The sequence below is a fragment of the Dromiciops gliroides genome, chromosome 4 (assembly GCF_019393635.1).
Source record: "Dromiciops gliroides isolate mDroGli1 chromosome 4, mDroGli1.pri, whole genome shotgun sequence".
Lineage (NCBI taxonomy): Eukaryota > Metazoa > Chordata > Mammalia > Microbiotheria > Microbiotheriidae > Dromiciops > Dromiciops gliroides.
This window is the reverse complement of record NC_057864.1, coordinates 351,643,494-351,664,484: the sequence shown is the minus strand read 5'-3', so window position 1 is coordinate 351,664,484 and position 20,991 is coordinate 351,643,494. Positions and strand designations below refer to the sequence as shown.

Genomic DNA, 20,991 nt, shown 5'->3' with positions numbered 1-20,991 from the left:
AAAAATTCAGATGAAGATACAGAGACATCAGAAACATCTAAATGACAGAAACAGAAGCTAATTATAAATATACACATAGAGGAACACAATGCAAAAGATGAAAGTGAACAACAACAAAAAAACCTGAGAACAGCAATGAAAGAGAAACAGAAAGAACTAATGATAACAAGACTGGAACTATTAAAAAAGAAGTAAAAATTGAGTGAGATGAATCGCCTATTCAAGAATACAATGAAAATCAAAGAGGAAACACAAGTTAATATATGCCACGCAATTCAGAAGCCCAGGAATATTGCATAGCAGCACCAAATAGACTACTTTTAAAATCATGGATTATTTCCCTTTTAGGAAAAAATCAATGTGCAGAGTACTCTTGAAACAAAGTCTAATGATATAATTGAAGAAGCAAAAGCAATAGGAGATCAAGGAAATAACACAAAATAGACAAAAGATGAAAACCCAAACCACATGGGGCAGTTACATATGAACTTCATCAGTTAATCAGGAAAGTCAAAGTCATGTACAATTCTATAAATACATATTGCTTGTGGTCTCCAAGCACATATTAAAAGTTAAATTTGAAAATAATTATGATTTCTGAAAGAAAGTTGCTGATAATGAATTTTTTTGGATAATAAACATTTTTATTTAAAGTTTTGAGTTCCAAATTCTAGCCCTCTTTCCTCTCTCCTCCCTGAGGCAGCAAGCAATGTGATATAGGTTATACATGTGCAATTATGTAAAACATTACCATATTGGTCCTTTTGTATAAGAAAACTCAAATAAAAGAAAAAAAGAAATAAAGTTTAAAATAGCATACTTCAGTCTCTGTTTAATCAATATCAGTTCTTTCTTTGGAAGTGGAAAGCATGCTTCATCATTAATCCTTTGAGATTGTCTTGGGTCATTGTATTACTGAGAGCAGTTACGTTATGCACAGTTCTTTTTTTTTTTCACAGTTCTTTATCAAATGATATTGCTATCACTATGCACAATGTTCTCCTGGTTCTGCTCACTTCACTATATATAATTTTCCTTTTTTTGTCATATTAGCCACTCTGAGAGCAGTGAGGTTGTACCTCAGAGTTGTTTAATTTGCATTTCTGATCATTTAGAACATTTTTTCATATGAAGTAGCTTTGATTTCTTTGACTGAAAACCACCTGTTTATATATCCTCTGACCATTTCTCAATTGGGAAATGACTTGTATTTTTAGAAGTTTGACTCAGTTCTTTATATATTTGAGAAATTAAGTCTTTATCAGAGATATTTGTTGCAAAAATTGTTTCCCAATTTTCTGCTTTCCTTATAATTTTGGTTACATTGGCTTTGTTTATACAAAAGCTTCTTAATTTTATATAATCAAAATTATCTATTTTAAATTTTGTAATCTCTATATTTTCTTTGACCCTAAATTCTTTCCAACCATAAATCTGACAGATAAACTATTCTGTGCTCTCTTAATTTGGTATCACCCTTTATGTGTAAATCATATACCCATTTTTTGTTGTGTTTTTGTTGTTTTTTTGCAGGGCAATGAGGGTTAAGTGACTTGCCCAGGGTCAATAGTAGGCCTCCGCCAGTTGTGGACGACCACGGATCAGCGCCTTGAAAAGCTACAGGCCACAGTGTCACACAGCTAGTTAAGTGTCAAGTGTCTGAGGCTGGATTTGAACTCAGGTCCTCCTGAATCCAAGGCCAGTGCTTTATCCACTGCACCACCTAGCTGCCCCTCATATACCATTTTGACTCTATTTTAGTATATGGTGTGAGATGTTGGTCTATACATAGTTTCTGCCATACTGTTTTCCAGTTTTCCCAGCAGTTTTTGTCAAATAATGCTTTCTTTTGGTTTTAGATTAATAGAACTTACCTTTTTAAGGTAAGCTGCATTATCCCTATGCTCTCTAGCGTGGTTTGTTTGTTTGTTTTTTAGTGAGGCAATTGGGGTTAAGTGACTTGCCCAGGGTCACACAGCTAATAAGTGTTAAGTGTCTGAGGCTGGATTTGAACTCAGGTACTCCTGACTCCAGGGCCAGTGCTCTATCCACTGGGCCATCTAGCTGCCCCTCTAGTGCTTTTAATAGGAAAGGGTGCTGTATTTTGTCAAAGGCATTGTCTGGATCTATTGAGATAATCATATTATTTCTGTTGGTTTTGTTATTGATGTAGTAAATTATGCTGATAGTTTTCCTAATATTGAACCAGTGTTGCATTTCTTGTATAAATCCCACTTGGTCATAGTGTATGCTCCTTGTGATATATTGCTGTGATGTCTTTGTTAGTATTTTATTTAAAATTTTTGCATCAATATTCATTAGTGAAATTGTTCTATAATTGTTCCCCTCTGTTTTGGATTCCTCCTGGTTTAGATATCAGCACCATATTTGTCTCATAAAAGGAATTTGGTAAGACTCCTTCTTCACCTGTTTTCCCAAATAGTTTATATAACATTGGGATTAATTGTTCTTTAAATATTTGGTAAAATTTGCTTGTGTAGCCATCTGGATTTTTTCTTAGGAAGTTTATTGATGGCTTTTTCGATTGTTTTTTCTAAAATCAGGTTATTTGAGTATTTTATTTCTTCTTCTGTTAATCTGGGTAATTTATTTATTTATTTATTTTTAGTGAGGCAATTGGGGTTAAGTGACTTGCCCAGGATAACACAGCTAGTAAGTGTTAAGTGTCTGAGGCTGGATTTGAACTCAGGTACTCCTGATTCCAGGGCTGGTGCTCTATCCACTGCACCACCTAGCTGCCCTGGTAATTTATATTTTATAGATATCCATCCATTTCATTTAGAAGGTCAAATTTATTGGCATATAATTAAACAAAATAGTTCCTAAGAATTGTCTTTATTTCTTTTTTTTTTTTTTGGGTGAAGCAATTGGGGTTAAGTGACTTGCCCAGGGTCACACAGCTAGTAAGTGTCAAGTGTCTGAGGCTGGATTTGAACTCAGGTCCTCCTGAATCCAAGGCCAGTGCTTTATCCACTGTGCCACCTAGCTGCCCCTTGTCATTATTCTTCATTGTTCGTGAGTTCATCTTTCATGTTTGATAATAGTAATTTGGTTTTTTCCCTTTTTTATCAAATTAACCAATGATTTATCTTTTTAATTGTTTTTTCTCATAAAACTAGCTTCTAGTTTTATTTATTAGTTCAATGATTTTCTTACTTTCAATTTTATTAATCTCTCCTTTGTTTTTCAGGATTTTCAATTTGGTGTTTAATTTGAGATTTTTAATTTGTTAGTTTTCCAGTTTTTTAGTTGCATGGCCAATTCATTGACCTGCTTTTTCTCTATTTTATTGATGTAAGCAGTTTAGGGATATAAATTTTCCCCTAAGTACTGGTTTGGCTGTATCCTATAAATTTTGACATGTTGTCTCATTGTTGTCATTTTCTTTAATGAACTTATTGATTGTTGCTATGATTTGTTCTTTGACCTACTTGTTTTTTAGGATCAGATTATTTAATTTCCATTTTTTTTTTTTTTTGGTGGGGCAATGAGGGTTAAGTGACTTGCCCAGGGTCACGCAGCTAGTAAATGTCAAGTGTTTTGAGGCCTAATTTGAACTCAGGTCCTCCTAAATCCAGGGCTGGTCTTTTATCCACTGCGCCACCTAGCTGCCCCCCATTATTATTTTTTTTTTGGCAGGGCAATGAGGGTTAAGTGACTTGCCCAGGGTCACGCAGCTAGTAAATGTCAAGTGTTTTGAGGCCTAATTTGAACTCAGGTCCTCCTAAATCCAGGGCTGGTCTTTTATCCACTGCGCCACCTAGCTGCCCCCCATTATTATTTTTTTTTGGCAGGGCAATGAGGGTTAAGTGACTTGCCCAGGGTCACGCAGCTAGTAAATGTCAAGTGTTTTGAGGTCTAATTTGAACTCAGGTCCTCCTGAATCCAGGGCTGGTCTTTTATCCACTGCGCCACCTAGCTGCCCCCCATTATTAATTTTTTTTTGGCAGGGCAATGAGGGTTAAGTGACTTGTCCAGGGTCACACAGCTAGTAAGTGTCAAGTGTCTGAGGCTGGATTTGAACTCAGGTCTTCCTGAATCCAAGGCCAGTGCTTTATCCACTGTACCACCTAGCTGCCCCCCCCCAATTAATTTTTAATCTCTCTTTTTCACTGTCCATTACTGAATGTAATTTTTATTGCAATATGATCTGAAAAGGATGTGTTTGCTATTTCTGCTTTTCTGCATTTGGTTTTGAAGTTTTTATGTCCTAATACATGGTCAATTTTTGTGTAGGTGCCATGTACTGTTGAGAAAAAGGTATATTCCTTTCTATTCCCATTCAATTTTCTCCAGAGAGCTATCATATCTAACTTTTCCAGTATTTTATCCATTTCATTAACTTCTTGTTTACTTTTTGGTTAAATTTATCCAGTTCTAAGAGGGGAAGGTTAAGGTTCCCCCGTATCCCCAGTATAGTTATATTATTTCCTTCTGTAACTCATTCAACTTCTTTAAAAATTTAGATCCTATGCCATTTGATGCATATATTGATATGACTTCATTGTCTATGATACTTTTCAGCAAGATATAGTTTCCTTCTTTATTTTAGTTAGATTTATTTTTTCTTTTGCTTTGTCTGAAATCATGATTGCTATCCCTGCTTTCTTTGCTTTAGCTGAAGCATAATAGATTCTGTTCCAGCCCTTTACCTTTACCCTGTATGTATCTCTCTGCTTCAAATGTGTTTCTTGTAAACAACATATTGCAGGATTTTGATTTTTAATCCATTCTGCTAGCCACTTCTGTTTAATGGGTAAGTTAATCCCATACACATTTATACTTATGATAAGTGTCATTTTTGACTTTTTTATCTCCCCTTGCCCCCACACTTTCACTCCTCACATGTTTTACTTATGATCACTGCCTTCCCCGATGTACCTTCCTTTTTATCAGTACCCCCTTCCCCTTCTATTATCCCTGTCCCTTTTTACTTCCTTATAGGGTAAGGTAGATTTATATATCTAATTGAGTATGTATGCTATTCCCTCTTTGAGCCAATTTTGATGAGAGTGAGGTTTAAGCTTTGCCTGCCACCACCACCCAACCTCCCCTCCATTATGATAGGGTTTTTTGTGCCTCTTTTATGTGGGATAATTTACCCCATTCTATCTCCCACCTCCTTCCAGTGCCATTTCTTTCTCAACTTTTTACTTTGTTTTTTGGGGGTACCATCCCATGAATGTCACCTTATATCCACATACTCTGTCCACATAAACTCCTAATTGCTTATAAGTAATAAAGTTGTTAAGAATTAAACATATTATCTTGCTGTAAGACATATAAACAGTTTAACCTTATTGAATTTGTTTTTATTTTCTTTTTAACATTTTTATGTTTCCATTGAGTCTTGTATTTGGAGGTCAAATTTTTTATTCAGCACTAGTCTTTTTATCCAAAATTCTTAAAAGTCCTCTATTTCATTAAATATCCACCTCCACCCCCACCCCCACAGATTATATTCAATTTTGCTGGGCAGGCAATTCTTGGTTGTAACCCTAACTCCTTTGTCTTCTAGTATATGGTATTCCAAGTCCTCTGGTTCTTTAATTTGGAAGTTGCCAAATCCTGTGTAATACTGATTGTAGCTCCATGATACTTCAGTTGTTTCTTTTTGGCTATTTTCAATATTTTCTCCTTGATCTGTGAGCTCTCGAATTTGGCTATGATGCTCCTGGGAGTTTTCCTTTTGGGATCTCTTTCAGGCAGTTATCTGTGGATTCTTTCCATTCTAATCTGAAGATTATCTATTTGATCCCAGAGATAATTGGGAGCCTCTAAAGTTTATTCAGTTGGGAAGTGATAGGGTCAGATCTGTGCTTTAGTAAGACTACTTCAGCCACTGAGTGGAGGATAGACTACAGTGGATAGAGACTTGAGATAGAGAGAAAAACTAGCAGGGTATTGTAATAGTTTATTTGTGAGACAAGGTCTTGTACTTAGTTGGTGGCTATGTAAGAGGAGAGAAGGGGACACAAATGAGATATGCTGGTCAGGAGGTAGAATCGACAGGATTTAGCAACAGACATGAATGGTAGATAAATGAGAGTGAGTAAAGATAACACCTAGGTTGTAAGTCTGTATGACTGAGAGAATACTGATGTTCTCTATAGTAATATGGGAAGGTTTGGGGGAAAAGATAATGAGTTACATTTTGGTTATGTTAACTAAGATATCTATGGAACATTCAGTTTAAGACATCCAAGAAGCATTTAGAGAAGCTAGTATAATAATTGGAATGATGCCACCTGCTGGAGATTTACTATAGGAAACCTCCAACATGAGGAGAGGGCCTCTGAGGGCAGGACCATGCGGCTTTTCTTTGGTGTCAGGAAGTAACATTGGCTGGTGGGAGGAAGAAGGGGGAGGCTGGCACTCTGACTCACTCTCTCTTTCCTGAGGACTCTGCTGGAGAAGGGGGCCACAAATGTGCTCTCCCTTTAATAGATAGATGAATCTAGGCCTTTCTCTCTCTCTTTACCAAATTCTTATTCTCCTTAATAAATGTTTAAAAGTCTAACTCTTGCTAAAGCTTATAATTTATTGGCGACCACTCATTAGATATTTTAGACAGTATAGCCAGAATTTTAGCCCCTTACACTAGACTGCAGGTCAAGAGCCAGGTTATGGTTGGATAAATAAATCTGAGCATCATCCACAGAGATGATCATTTAATCTACCCAACTACCTAGAGAAACCTTTAGGCAATTTTAAAGTTTCCTTTAAAGATTCTTTCTCCTACTATTGTTCAAATACTCCTAGTCCAGACTTTTTCTGAGCTAAGGCCCGACATTCTCTTTAACATGTATGGTATACTAGCGTAGGTTCGCTTCAAATTGTCCCAGGGATTCTACCAGGCAAAACTGCAAAGAAGCTGATTTGAATATGACAAGAGATTCTTTTTAATCTCCATAATAGCCCTGGTTGCTATGCAAATCAGCTTGGCAACAAGACTGGAAAGGACTAGGGAGAACTGATAAAACTGGTAAAGTTGATGAATTTTACCCTATCTCCCCAACAAGCAAAACTGTCATACTAAGTACTTAGTATTTTACATACCATATGCATCCTCAAGGAATTGGCATTATTAAAAACCTAATAAAGAAACACAGTAAGGCTTTGTTGTTTATTTGCATCGTGTTTTGCATATGTGTATATGTACATATTAAACATTTAATAAATTATGTTGAATAGAAAAATTGAATCAAATCGATTACATGAAGTTAAAAGAATTAATCATTATGATGAAAACTTATTAGCCAAATCAATTTCATTTAATTGTCTACACCAAAAACCCTCCAACAGATTGACTGACTCAATTTAAAATTTTTTTATCTGGTGGGTTTGCTTTGAAGTATTTTGCTAAGTGATCGGTTTAGCTTTGAAATTGCTCGCCCTTTTTTCATTCTTTTAGTCAGTCATTCTTAAATGGTAGAGAAGGAAAAAGTAGACTAGGGCAGGAGAAAGGGGACAGAATAAGAAAGAAAGCTCAGCTGTTTTGTTTATATGAATAAACACAAAAAAGGAAATATCACTTTCCATGGTGTGAAAAGAACAAGTCAGGAGGTAGAGGGAGGTGAGGTAGCACATAACACTATAGATCTAACAGTGGGATAGAAAGGAAGTTTGAAGAAAATGCTGTCCTCATTCTTTTCCAAATTTGCTGTCATTTTTTCTTGCTTACTTCTAGCTTCCTTTTCTCTCCCTGTTTCTTTCCCTCTCTCTTTTTTTCTTTGTACCTTTCTTTATCTCTGTCTTTCTCCCTAAGTGTCTCTATTTATGTAACTTTCTCTCTCTCTCTGTTTCTCCATTCTTCTCTCTCACTCCCTGACTCTGAGTCTCAGTCTCTGTCTCTGTCTCTCTCTCTCCATTTGTATCTCTTTTTCTTTCTCTTTCCTTCCTTTATTCACCCATTCAACAACACTGTTCTTGCTTGAGGGAGATAAAAGACCATTTGGACAGGGTCATCTCATGGAGCTCACCATCTAACAGAGAGGATACTTCAGCACTTCAATAAAACTATGAGATAAGCCTGCTGTCTCTAATAGTACAGACCCCAATGCATCCATACCTCTTGTCCTTTATGATTCTCACCAGGTCCTCCTGTAAATCCTGCACAGGGAGTCCACCCCACTCCCCTGCCATGTGCTAGGGGTCTTTAATGGCATTACATAAGCCACAGCATAACACATGGATGTATACACTTATTATCTCTCCCTCTTACAGAATGACTGATTCACCTTCTTTCCCAGTCACGCATCTTTTACACTGCTTACTGTGTAACATTAAATCCACTGACACATATCATGTGCCTCTCTATCATACCCTTTGAGTGATCCACAGTTTTGGTTCTTTGGAGATCGAGGTCCAAGGAAGAAAAGATGTTTTTCTAATGAGGTCACGAGGAAACTTCTTTATCTCTCCTTCACCATCTTCATAGTGATGGGATAACCTTCAAATAAAAGGACCCAAAGGTATTACTGGCAGAGCATCACAGATGAAAGGCAGGGTGATATCATGCATACAGAACAAGCCTCAAAGCCAGGAAGCCCTGGATTCATGTTCTGTCTCTGACATATCCTACCTTTGTAACCCTGGGGAAGTCACTCAACCTTAGTACTCTAGGCAACTAAGTCTCTAAATTACAGAAATAGTATTGATCTACATTGGTAAAAAGCATTTCCTAGTTTAGATGTTCTCTGTGCTATTGAAATCACATGGGTTTTTGTTTTGGTACTAACTGTTATTTCACTGGGATAGAGAACTCTCAGGGAGGAAACTCCTTACATCAATGCAAATAACTACAGGGTTCTGAGATATTAGAGAGTTGCCAGGGCCATTGGGAGGTGAAAGGATTTGCCTATATCATAAAGCCAGGAGTTGTTAATCCAGATCTTCCTGACTTTGAGGGCAGCTCTTCTATATGGAATTGCTCATCTCAGAGGGACTTGGAAGAAGATAACACACAAAGATGAAATTATAGATTTTCTTTAAACTCTGCCTCCTTTGGGTGTAGTGGAAACATCACTGGATTGGAATTCAAACTTGGGTTTTGGTTACTGCTCTGTAATTAGTTTGTGACCACTGGAAAGCTATGGTCTACCTGGATCTCAGCTTTCCCATCTGATAAATAAGATTGGAACTAGATGAATTCTAAGGTCCCCATTCAGTCCTAATGTATAAATTTCTGTTTGCCTGCTTTCAGTGATTTTCCCACCTGAGGTACTGCCATAACATTTCTTGTCCAACTGATTTTTGCACCAGCCTCCTTCCCTAGGCTTCCAACATTTTGCTTTATGAATAAGCATGATGCTTAGACTAAGGTATTCTTTATGGTGGAGACTATAACCCCTGGAGAAGGATCAGGGAAGTTCTATGGAACATTTATAAATCCTAACAGGCCTACAATCTGCTTTTTATAAAGAGATAGCCTAGATTCTACTACTGTCAATAACATCCAATTAATTTCTATTGTACGCAAAGCTACTTATTATCTATGCTCTAACTTGAAAAAGTAGTACTACATAAATGCTTGTTGACAGCTAAGTTCCCTTTCTTCCCCCAACTTACAGTTCTCTTTTCTGGGTTGAAAGAAAGAGCAAAGTTTATAATGCTATCCGTATGGAAAATCTGAATAGGCATGGAAAATGTTTTTGAAGGAAATTGGTGGGGAGGCAGAATTGGAACTAAATTTGTATCCTTGAAAAAATATAAATTAGTAACCATTCCTTGCCACCTGCCCCCCCAATTTTAAAATCATGGCCTACTTAAAATATTAGATGGATATTTTAAATGTTTTCTGCATCCCTCAGACCCAAGACAGATGTTTCACTTGCCTCATTCTTGTTAAGGATCCTTTGGGATGATGCTGCAACTCTCTGGGATTACCTAAAGAAAAAGTTGAACTCAACAGAGTCACAAAATGCTTTTGATAAAAGACAATACTCATTTCTATTAAAAACTCTAGAAAGCATAGGAATAAATGGAGCTTTCCTTGAAATAATAAGTAGTATCTATCTAAAACCATTAATAAGCATTATCTCTAATGGGGTTAAACTAGAAGCCTTCCTTCCCAATACAATCAGAGGTAAGCAAGGATATACATTATTATGACTATTATAAAATATTATAATAGAAATGCTAACTATAGCAATAAAAAAGTAAAAGAAGTTGAAGGAATTAGAATAAGTGAGGAAACAAAACCATTACTCTTTGCAGACAATACAATTGTATACTTAGAGAATTAACTAAAAAACTAGTTGAAATAATAACTTCAGCAAAATTGCAGGATATAAAATAAATCTACATAAATCATCAGCATTTCAATATATTACCAACAAAGTCCCACAGAAAGTGATAGAAAGAGAAATTCCATTTAAAATAAATGCAGACAATATAAAATGCTTGAGAGTTTACCTGCCAAGATAAATCCAGGAACTATATGAACACAATTACAAAACACTTCTCACACAAGTAAAGTCAGATCTACATAACTGGAGAAATATTATTAATTGTTCATGGGTAGGCTGAGCCATGATAAAAATGATAATTCTACCTAAATTAATTTATTCAGTGCCATACCAATCAAACCATCAAAGAATTATTTTATATAGCTAGAAAAATAATAATAAAATTTATCTGTAAGAACAAAAGGCCAAGAATATCAAGGGAATCAATGAAAAAATGTGAAAGAAAGTGGCTTAGCAGTACCAGATTTCAAATTGTATTATTACAAAGCTGTAATCATTAAAATAATTAGATTGTTGTTCAGTCATGTCCAATTCTTCCTGAGCCCATGTGGCGTTTTCTTGGCAAAGATACTGGAGTGTTTTAACATTTCCTTCTCCAGCTCATTTTACAGCTGAGGAATTGAGGCAAATGGGGTTAAATAACTTGCCCAGGGTCTCACACCTAGTAAGTATCTCAAGCTAGATTTGAATTCAGGAAGATGATTCTTCCTGACTTTAAGTAGAGGACTTCATCTATTGCTTAACATAGCTGCCTATAAAACAAACTAGTACTGGCTAAGAAAAAGAGCGATGATTCAGTGAAATAGGTTAGATACACACTCTATAGTAGTAAATGACCATAGTAATCTAGTGTTTGATAAATTTAAAGATCCAAGCTTTTGGGAAAAGAAGTTACTATTTGACAAAAGTTGCTGGGAAAACTAGAAAGCATTTTGGCATATTGTATATCAAGATAAGATCAAAATGGGTACATAATTTTGAAATAAAGGGTAATATCATAAACAAATTAGGGGAGCATGGAATACATTTACCTGTCAGGTTTATGGAAGGGAAGAATTTGTGATCAAATAAGAGATAGAAAGTGTTACAGGACATAAAATGGACGATTTTGATGACATTAAATTAAAAAGGGTTTGCACAAACAAAATCAAAATGGCCAAGATTAGAAAGAAAGCAGGAAATCAAGGATGGGGGGAGAATTACATCAAGTTTTTCTGATAAAGGCCTCATTTTTCAAATATATAGAGAACTGAGTCAAATTTATAAGAATACAAATCATCCCCCCAATTGATAAATGGTCAAAGGATATCAATAGGCAGTTTTTAGAAGAAGCAATCAAAGCTATCTATAGTCATGTGGAAAAAAATGTTCTAAATCAGGGCTTCTTAAACTTTTTCCACTCACGACACCTTTTCTCCCAAGAAATTTTTATGTGACCCCAAGTAAACAAAATAGGTATACATAACCTTTCACTGTTGCCAAATTTTTTGCAACCCCCACATTCAGTTACTTGACCCTATATCATGTCCCAAAGTTTAAGAAGCTAGGTTCCACATCACTGTTGTTCAGAGAAATGCAAATTAAAACAATTCAGAAGCACCATCTCACACCTATCAGCTTGGATGATAAATCAGAAAAGGAAAACAACAGATGTTGAAGAGGATGTGGGGGAAAATGGGACACCAATACATTCTTTGTGGAGTTATTAACAAATCTAACTATTTTGGAGAACAATTTGGAACTATGCCCAAATTGCTATAAAACTGTGCATACCCTTTGACCCAGCAATACTATTACTAGGTCTGTATCCCAAAGAGATCAAAGAAAAAGGGAAAGGACCTATGTGTACAAAAACCTTTATAGCAGCTTTTTGTGGTAGGAAAGAATTGGAAGGGAGGTGGCTAGGTGGCGCAGTAGATAAAGAACCGGCCCTGGATTCAGGAGTACTTGAGTTCAAATCTTACCTCAGATACTTGACACTTGCTAGCTGTGTGACCCTGGGCAAGTCACTTAACCCCCATTGGCCCGGGAAAAAAAAAAAAGAATTGGAAATTAAAGGTATGCACGCACATCAATTGGGAAATGGCTGAACAAGCTGTGGTATATGATTGTAATGTTATAATATTGTGCTATAAGAAAAGATGAGCAGTACGGTTTCAGAAAAACCTGGGAAGACTCATATGAACTGATACAAAGTAAGTGAGCAGAGCCAGAAGATCACTTGTATACATCAACAGCAATATTTTACAATGATCAACCATGAATGACACAATTGAACGACACAAGTCAATTCTGAAGGATTTATCATGAAAAAGGCTACCTACCTCCAAAAAAAGAATTGGTGAAGTCTGAATGTAGATCAAAACATACCTTTAAATTTTTTTTCTTATTTTTTATCTGTTTTTTATAACATGACTAATATAGAAATATATTTTGCATGACTGCACATATATAATCTGTATCAAAGTGCTTGCTTTCTCAAGAAGAAGAGAGAGGAAGGAAGAAATGAGGGGATTTGGAACTCAAAAATTAGAAAAAATAAATGCTAAAAATGTTTTTACATATAATTGAGAAAAATAAAAACATTCTTTCAAAAAATTAAGAGTTGAAGAACTTCTCATGTAGAGGTAAGCAAGGGGCCTTTCTCATTTTTAAGCCTTTATTCTAACTATAATTAAAAAGTATTCAATTCTGATCAACCTATTTTATCTACTAGTAGTGAGAGTAAAATTAAGCAAATGGAGCTACTTTCTGACTTCAGGGATCATAGAAGTTAGGGGTCTTATTGTACATCTATCTATAAAAATACCTAAAGGATTTATTGGAGATAATCACAGAGAGAAAGCACTAGCATTATTAAAGAGGACCAGGAAAGGCTGAGCTATGAAGGAAAATGAATAAAAGGTGGAAGGGAGGAGTTCATTCCAGGTATGAGGGACAACCTATAGAAAGGAACTGTGTGTGTGTGTGTGGGAGGTGTGTGTGTGTGAAAAAGTTGAGTTCCTTTTTACCCTAGCAACCTCGCTTTGAGTATAATGAACAATGATTATATGTGTGGTGAATATCACTCTAAAAAGCATGATAATCTTAGAATTAGGATAGAAACCTTACTAGCACTAGATCAATCAATGAGCAGGAATTTATTAAGCACCTACTATGTGATAGGCACTATGCTACATACTGGAATATAAATGCAAAAATTATCTTGAGCAAGATGAGCAAGCATCAGCGACAACTGAGCTCAATAAAGAGATGGTTAGATTAACTAAAGAATAAAAACAATTGGGGAAGAATTCCCTGACAAAAAAAAATTACTAGGAAAACTGAAAAAGTTTAGCAAAAATTAGACTGACATTGTATATCATATGCCACAATCAACTCAAAGTGAACATACAACCCAACAATAAAAGGCCACACAATAAAAAAGTTGAAAGAGATGAAAATCAGATACCTTTCATAACAATGATTAGGGGGAAAATTCTTAGCAAATAGAAATGGAGATCATTAAAGATAAAATAATTTCAACTTCATGTATATGAAAAGATTTTATGTGAACAAAATTAGTGCAATGGTGATAAGAAAGGAAACTATGGACTGAGGGGGAAAGTCTTTAATCATACATCTTTAATATGTATTTTTATATCTAAGATAGATTGTTTTTTATGACCAAGAGTTAAAGGGTACAGTCCTCAAAAATTCCAATGAGCTAATAACCATATGAAAGACTACTTCAAATCTCTATTAATAAGAGAAATTATTATTTAAAAGCAATCCCTGAGGTCCTAGAGAAAAGGTAATAAAACATACTTCCTTACAGCAGAGATGAGGAGGCTACCAGAACAGGATGTTTTTATATATTGTTTAACCTGGTCTCTGTATCAAATATTTTTGCTAATTGTTTTTCTTTGTCAATAAAGGAGTTTCAGTCTCCAGTAAGGGGTAGGAAATAACTGTAAGGACAAAAGGCAAGAAATGTATTTTTAAAAGGTGTATTCCCCATAAAACGACTCCCAGGAGAATATCTAGTACCATTTAATAAAACGATGAGTACATGGTTAATTAATCCAAATTTGTCACCAACTTGAAGTTATGTTATTTCTCAGGTGGAACCATTCTTTTGAAAACAAAAGTTTATCAAATCCACTGTTAAGTAATTGCAGTTCTATCATATATTTTCTATGGGGAACAGCTTATTGTCTTAACAATTTCTTTTTAAAAATTACACAATATGGGATAAGACCTTTTGTTGGGGGGCTCCCGGATGAGAAAACTTCATCTACAAAAGCAGGTCAATTATCTTCCGTGCAACTTAGAATTTTAGCTTTCTAGGGCACTGAGAGGACCAAACAGCCTTTAAATATGTCAGAGGCAGGTCTAGAACCCACGTCTTCCTGGCTTTGAGTGCATATTCAATATTCTATGTGCCTCCGAAGAAATAATGAATTAGAGGAAATTCAGGGAATCACGAGATTTAATGCATCTAACGCAATGCAAAATAAGAAAGACCTAAAGCAATAATTACAATTAAAATAAACCTGAGGTTCTTAATCTTTGTATTATGAACCTCCTTTTCAGTTTGGTGAAGCCTATGGACCTCTTCTTGGAATGTCTTTAAATGTATAAAATAAAATACAAAGCAAACCAGTTATAATGAAGTACAGATCAAAAACCTAGCTCAGGGACCCCACGTTAAGCATCCCTGGGGTCAATGGGCGTGAGGGGGTGCGGGCGCGGGGCGGGGGGGGGGGGGAAGGGAGGGGGAAATCACTAAAAGGTAGCAACTCTAAATAACAAAACCAAACAAAAACGATAGTCCTAGAGAAATGATAAGGACACACATACCTCCTCCTCAAGGCAGAGAGAGGCGAGTACTGACAAGGAATGTATGCAAGGTCAGATGAGGTCACTGTTGCGTGTTTTGGGTAATTGTTTTTCTTTGTTACGAGAGTGAGAAGTGTTTCCAGAAATGACTATGATGTAATAACAAAAGGCATCATTAAAACGCTTTTTTGGCTTAATTTTTTTTTTTTAAAGAAAAAACCCTGGGCATCTATCTCCTGGCGAGCGCCGCACCCCCAGCAGAGCGCGGGGTCGGCTCCTTCGCGCGGAACAGGCTCCGCGAGCTTTCTGGGGTCCTGGTTGAGGGGCCACCCCCAACCCCTAGTCTGCAGGTTGTGGAGACAGGGAAGCGAGGGACCGGGATTAGCAGGTGGTGGGATGCTGGGCTGGGCTGGGCGGCGCTGCTCGGAGCCGGGTACAGGAGGACAGGTGGGCGGGGCTAGGGGGGGTCGGGAAATGACGTCGCGGTTAACGCGTTCACAGTGCGGGGCGAGCGCCCTAGTAACGGCGACTCCCCGCGGCTCCGGTGGCGGCGATTACGACGTTGCCTCTCTGGGTCCTCGCCTCCTCTCGGCCGCGTAGCCAGTCTGTCCCCTCCCTCCCTCGATGTACCCGCCTCTCCGCGCACCAGCCCGCCGCGTCTCCCCGCCCTCGCCCTCCTCATCCCTGTCTCTCTGCAGCACCAGCGGCGGGGGCCTCCCGCATCCTTCCAAGTCCCCTGTGACCCGCGGGGCTGCGCTTCCCCCGGTCCCCGAGACGCCTCCGCCCCGGGCGCGGTGAGAGAGCCAGGATTTCGGGCCCGGGCCGAGAGCGGGGAGAGAGGTTTCTGCCTGACGCCGAGGCCGTCAGTCCGTGCGGTCAGAGAGGTCCGCTCCGGTCCGGTCCCTGCGGAGGGACGGAGCCGGGACTTCGGGGCCGAGGAGGGCCCTCCGTGAGGGAACCTTTATCCTCGTGCCTCCACAGCCCCTAGCCCCACCACACACCACACCCCGGGGTCCCCGTCCGCACACGAGCTGCGGGACCGGGATGGAGGTGCGGGGACCCTGGTCCTAGACGTGGCCCGTGGGGAAGATGGCGACTCCAGGGATGAGCTGGCAGCAGCATTATTACTCGGCAGCCGGGGGGGCGACGAAATTCTCTTCCTCGGCCGGGGCTCAGCAGTCGGCGTTCAGCATGGACTACAGCCAGGATCTCCATTTGAAGATGAGCAAGAAGATTGCTCAGCTCACCAAGGTAAGAGGCGCCCGTGGAAGGAGACGCTCTCCTGCCCCACGCCGGCACCTTGGGAACAGGAGACATCAACACTGCACCTGGGACTTGGACTTCTCTTTCTTGAGTGCCGGCGCATTTGGTTTGAGTAATCAGCAGTTGGGGCAGGGTTGGGTGGGGAGAGTGACCGGGTTGAGGGTTGAGAGGTATCGGACAGAAAAATCTGTACCTTACCTGGCACCTGGAACCGTCCAAAACTTCGTGAAACTGTGTTTGCAACTTTTAAGTGCAACTTGCATAGTTAAACCGGACAGCGTTGTTTTAGTAAATCATGCACCCTTTTTTAGAGGGTATAACAACCGGTAGGTATCGTAGCACACGTTAGAATTTGCCTCCGTCATTTCGTAGTGCTTTTTCAACTTGATCCTTACTTTTAGGCATCTGGGTTAACAAGAGGCTCCCCAAAGCAGTACACTGTAGAGATTTTATTTGATCTAGATTAGTGATTTTACTGGTGTAGAGAACTCCTTGTGTAGAAATTCCTCTTCCCCCAATTAGTTAAACAACCTACCTTCAATTTAGGATCGCACATCTAGATTGGTCGTCTGAGGGCATTTATTCCACGACCCCATTTTCCAGATGAGGAAACAGAGTACCGCACTATTCTATCAGTACATTAGCTAAGTAAGTGGTACCTAAATGGAAGTAGACAATAAGCTTAGAATATGGAAGGATTCAAAGAAAATATTTGCTGAAAAGGAAAATTTGATGCCTCTGAATTAGCTAGCTCATGCTGCCCTGTGTTCACACTTGACCAGGCTATGTTAAGTGGTATAACGGTTATTGGGTAGTTTCTGAAAGGGAATAATCCATAATACTTTGATGGTTGGAATTTTGGGATGGGAATAGGTAATGCAGAAGACAACATTGAAAGAGAGGTGGTGAGGCAAGGAAAATAAATGAAAGAGTGGTGTAGAGAATAAAGCCCTGAAAAGAAAACAATACTGAAGGAGAGAAATTAAGGAAAGTCAGAGAAGTAAGTCAGAAGTTAAAGAAGTAGAGTGGGACAAATGAAGAATTGAGGAACAAAGAAAAAGCTGGAAGGCTGCATCACTAATAATCAGCAAACTCAACTTTAGAGTTCATGTTCTTTCTGGATGTGTCAAATGTACTGAAGATTAGCCTGGTTGCTAGGTTGGTACTCCTCATGTTCTTTTTATCTCTAAGAGTGGTAGTTAAATTCTAATCAGAGAACTTAAATATTTACCTGACTGAAAGCTGAGTTTCTTGGAATAGTATTTTGAATGAGTTAGATATTTTAAACTTAAGAATTTTAATATAATAATAAACTTGCATTTATAGATCTTTAAGGTTTGCAAAAAAAAACCACTTTACAAATATGTTCTCATTTTATCCTCACATCAATCCTGCAAGGTAGGTGATGTTATCCCAATTTTAAAGATTAGGAAACTGAGGCAAGAAGAGATTGAATAACTTGTCTAGGGTCACATAGCTAGTAAGCATCTCAGATCTTCCTAACTCCAGATCCAGGGCTCTCTCTATTGTGTGACTTAGCATGCTAGAATGAGGTGTATATACATACATACATACACACACACAGACATATACATATGTGCATATATGTATATATTCTGTTGAATGCTTAATAAATTCTTATAACTGTGTTCACAACTTTAGTTTGCAAACTGCTAAGGAAGTAATGAAATACAATGTAAGCAAAACACCCTGTCTCTTCATATTTTTGTTTTCTCTCTGTTTCTGATTTCTTTCCTTCCCTCTTGTATTCTTCATAGCTCAGAGTAACTCCAATATAGTTATTTAATACAGATGTAACTAAGGGCAGAAGAGGCTTCCACAGCCAAGTGATTAATTCTTGAGTATCCTTTTTCATCTTGGCTTTCTCTATATACACAATCTCCAGTCTCTGGGGATTTTTCCCCCTTTAATGCTTCAGAAATTGAACCCAATACATAATGAAATGGCATTTCATAATTTTTGCCTGTATTACTAGAAAGATAGCAAGAATAGAAAGAAAATTGCAATTTTCTGAGACTATTAAGTTGCAGAGCAGGTCTTGATCTGTGTATAGAGGAGTTTGTTGAAGAGTTCTGTCCTATGGAGTCAAGCTCAAATAGAATCAGATCCCTACAGGTGGCATGCTGACTTAGAAAACCACAAATTAACATTATCTATGTTGTATTATATTTTTATTTATTTTATTCATCATTTTCCAATTATATATTTTTCTTTCTTTTCTTTTTTTTCTTTTTTGTGGGGCAGTGGGGGTTAAGTGACTTGCCCAAGGTCACACAGCTAGTAAGTGTCAAGTGTCCGAGGCCGAATTTGAACTCAGGTCCTTCTGAATCCAGGGCTGGTGCTAGAACACACTCCTTAGCAAAACTGTAAATGTGGTTGATCAGCCAGTGAGGAACATTCTCTAAACAGTTTAATGTTAATTTTGTTGTATTTAAAATGTTGCTTCAGGTAGGACACCAATAGTTTTTCCATGTTAGTAATCCTCTTCATGATTCTTTTTTTTTTCAATGCAACAAACATTTATTTTATTTTTTCCAGTTACATATAAGGGTAGTTTTCAACATTCATTTTCATAAGATTTAGAATTTCAAATTTTTCTTCCTCCTTCCCTTTCTTCTCCCTTCCACAAGACAGCAACCAATCTGATATAGGTTATATATGTACAATCCACAGGAGGTCTTTTTATCAGTTCTTTCTATGGGAGTGGATAGTATGCTTTATTCCTTGGGATTGTCATGGCTCATTGTATTGCTGAGAGTAGTTAAAGTCATTCACAACTACTCATCTAACAATACTGCTGTCACTATGCACAATGTCCTGCTCACTTCACTATACATCAGTTCATGAGTCTTTCCAGGTTTTTCTGGGATCATCCTGTTTGTCATTTCCTATAGCACAATATCATTCCACTACAATCATATACCACAGCTTCTTCAATCATTCCTCAGTTGATGGACATTTCCTTGATTCCCAGTTCTTAGTCACCACAAAGAGTGCTATAAATATTTTTTGTACAATTTCCTCTGTTTTCTCTTTTTCATGATTACAATTGTTAACTGTTTCCCTCCATCCTATTCCCTTCCCCATGATATTTACTCTATTATCTGCTTTCACCCTATCCCTCTTCAAAAGGGATTTGCTTCATCCTGTTCCCTCCCCCAATCTTCCCTCCCTTCTTTTGCCCCTCTGTCTTTATCCCTTTCCCCTCCAATTTTCCTGCAGGGTTAGATAGATTACTCCACCCAATTGATTGTGTATGTTATTCCTTCCTTGAGCCAACTCTGATGAGATTAAGGTCTTTGAGCCTATTCTGATGAATGTAAAGTTCATTTACTGCCCTGCTCCTCCCCAATATCTTCCCCCACCCCATAAACCCTTTCCTATTTCTTTCATGTGGGATTTCACCCCATGCTACCTCTGCCCTTACCCCTCCCCCAGTGCATTCCCCTCACCCCTCAATTTTACCCTAAAGATGTTATCATGGGGCAGCTAGGTGACACAGTGGACAAAGCATCCACCCTGTACCCAGGGGGACTCCAGCCAAAACCCAGCCTCAGACACAAGACAGTGACCCACTTCACTACCCCAGGTATGTCCCCCAACTCCAATTATTATATGGTTCTCTAGGGTCTTGTATTTAAAAGTCAAATATGCCATTCAGTTCAGGTCTTTTCATCACAAATACCTGAAAATCCTCTTTTTCATCAAAGTCCCATTTTTCCTCTGAAAGATTATACCCAGTTTTGCTGGATACATGACTCTTGGCTGTAATCCAAATTCCTTTGCCTTCTGGAATATCATATTCCATGCCCTCCAGTCCTTTAATGTAGAAGCTGCTAGATCCTGTGCTATCCTGACTGGGGCTCCACAGTACTTGAATTCTTTCTTTTTGTCAGCTTGCAATATTTTCTCCTTGACCTGGAAGCTCTGGAATTTGGCTATAATATTCCTAGGTGTTTTCTTTTTTGGGATCTCTTTCAGGAGGTGATCAGTGGATTCTTCCAATTTCTATTTTACCTTCTGCTTTTAGAATATCAGGGCAATTTTCCCTGACAATTTCTTGGAAGATGATGTCTAAGCTCTTTCCTTGATCACAGTTTTCAGGTAGACCAATAATTTTCAAATTATCTCTCCTGGATCTATTTTCCAGGTCAGAAGTTTCTTCCAAGGTATTTCACATTGCCCTCTATTTTTTTATTCATTTGGATTTGCTTTATTGTGTCTTAGTTTCTCATAAAGTCACTAGCTTCCATTTGTTCAATCCTAATTCTTAGGCAATTATTTTCATCAGAGAGCTTTTCCATTTGGCTTTTCAAGCTGTTGATTTTTTTCTCATGTCTTTCCTGCCTCACCCTCATTTCTCTTTCCATTTTTTCTCCTACCTCTCTAACTTTATCTTCAGAGTCCTTTTTGAGTACCTCTATGCCCTGAGACCAATTCAGTTTTTTTGGGAAGCTTTAGATGTAGAGGCCCTGATGTTGACATCTTCCTCTGAGGGTGCACCTCAATCTTCCTTGTCACTAAAGAAGCTTTCTATGGTCCAGTCCTCCCCTTTCTCTGTCTACTCATCTTGCCTTTTACTTGACTTTTAGCTCCTTAAAGTGGGGTACTGTTT

The 20,991-nt window shown here is 38.0% G+C and overlaps 1 protein-coding gene across 7 annotated transcripts in view; it reads left to right on the top strand.

The window, feature by feature from the left end:
• Positions 1-15,635: 15,635 nt before the first annotated feature.
• Positions 15,636-20,991, top strand: part of FAM184A (family with sequence similarity 184 member A) — a 129,537-nt gene continuing 124,181 nt past the window's right edge. For 5 of the 7 annotated variants that reach the window (XM_043962390.1, XM_043962387.1, XM_043962386.1 and 2 more), the window contains exon 1: positions 15,636-16,343. In XM_043962390.1, the coding sequence (XP_043818325.1) occupies positions 16,182-16,343 (162 nt within the window). In that variant the 5' untranslated portion in view covers positions 15,636-16,181. The remainder of the gene's footprint in view (positions 16,344-20,991) is intronic. The other 2 variants (XM_043962389.1, XM_043962388.1) reach the window with 1 other exon arrangement.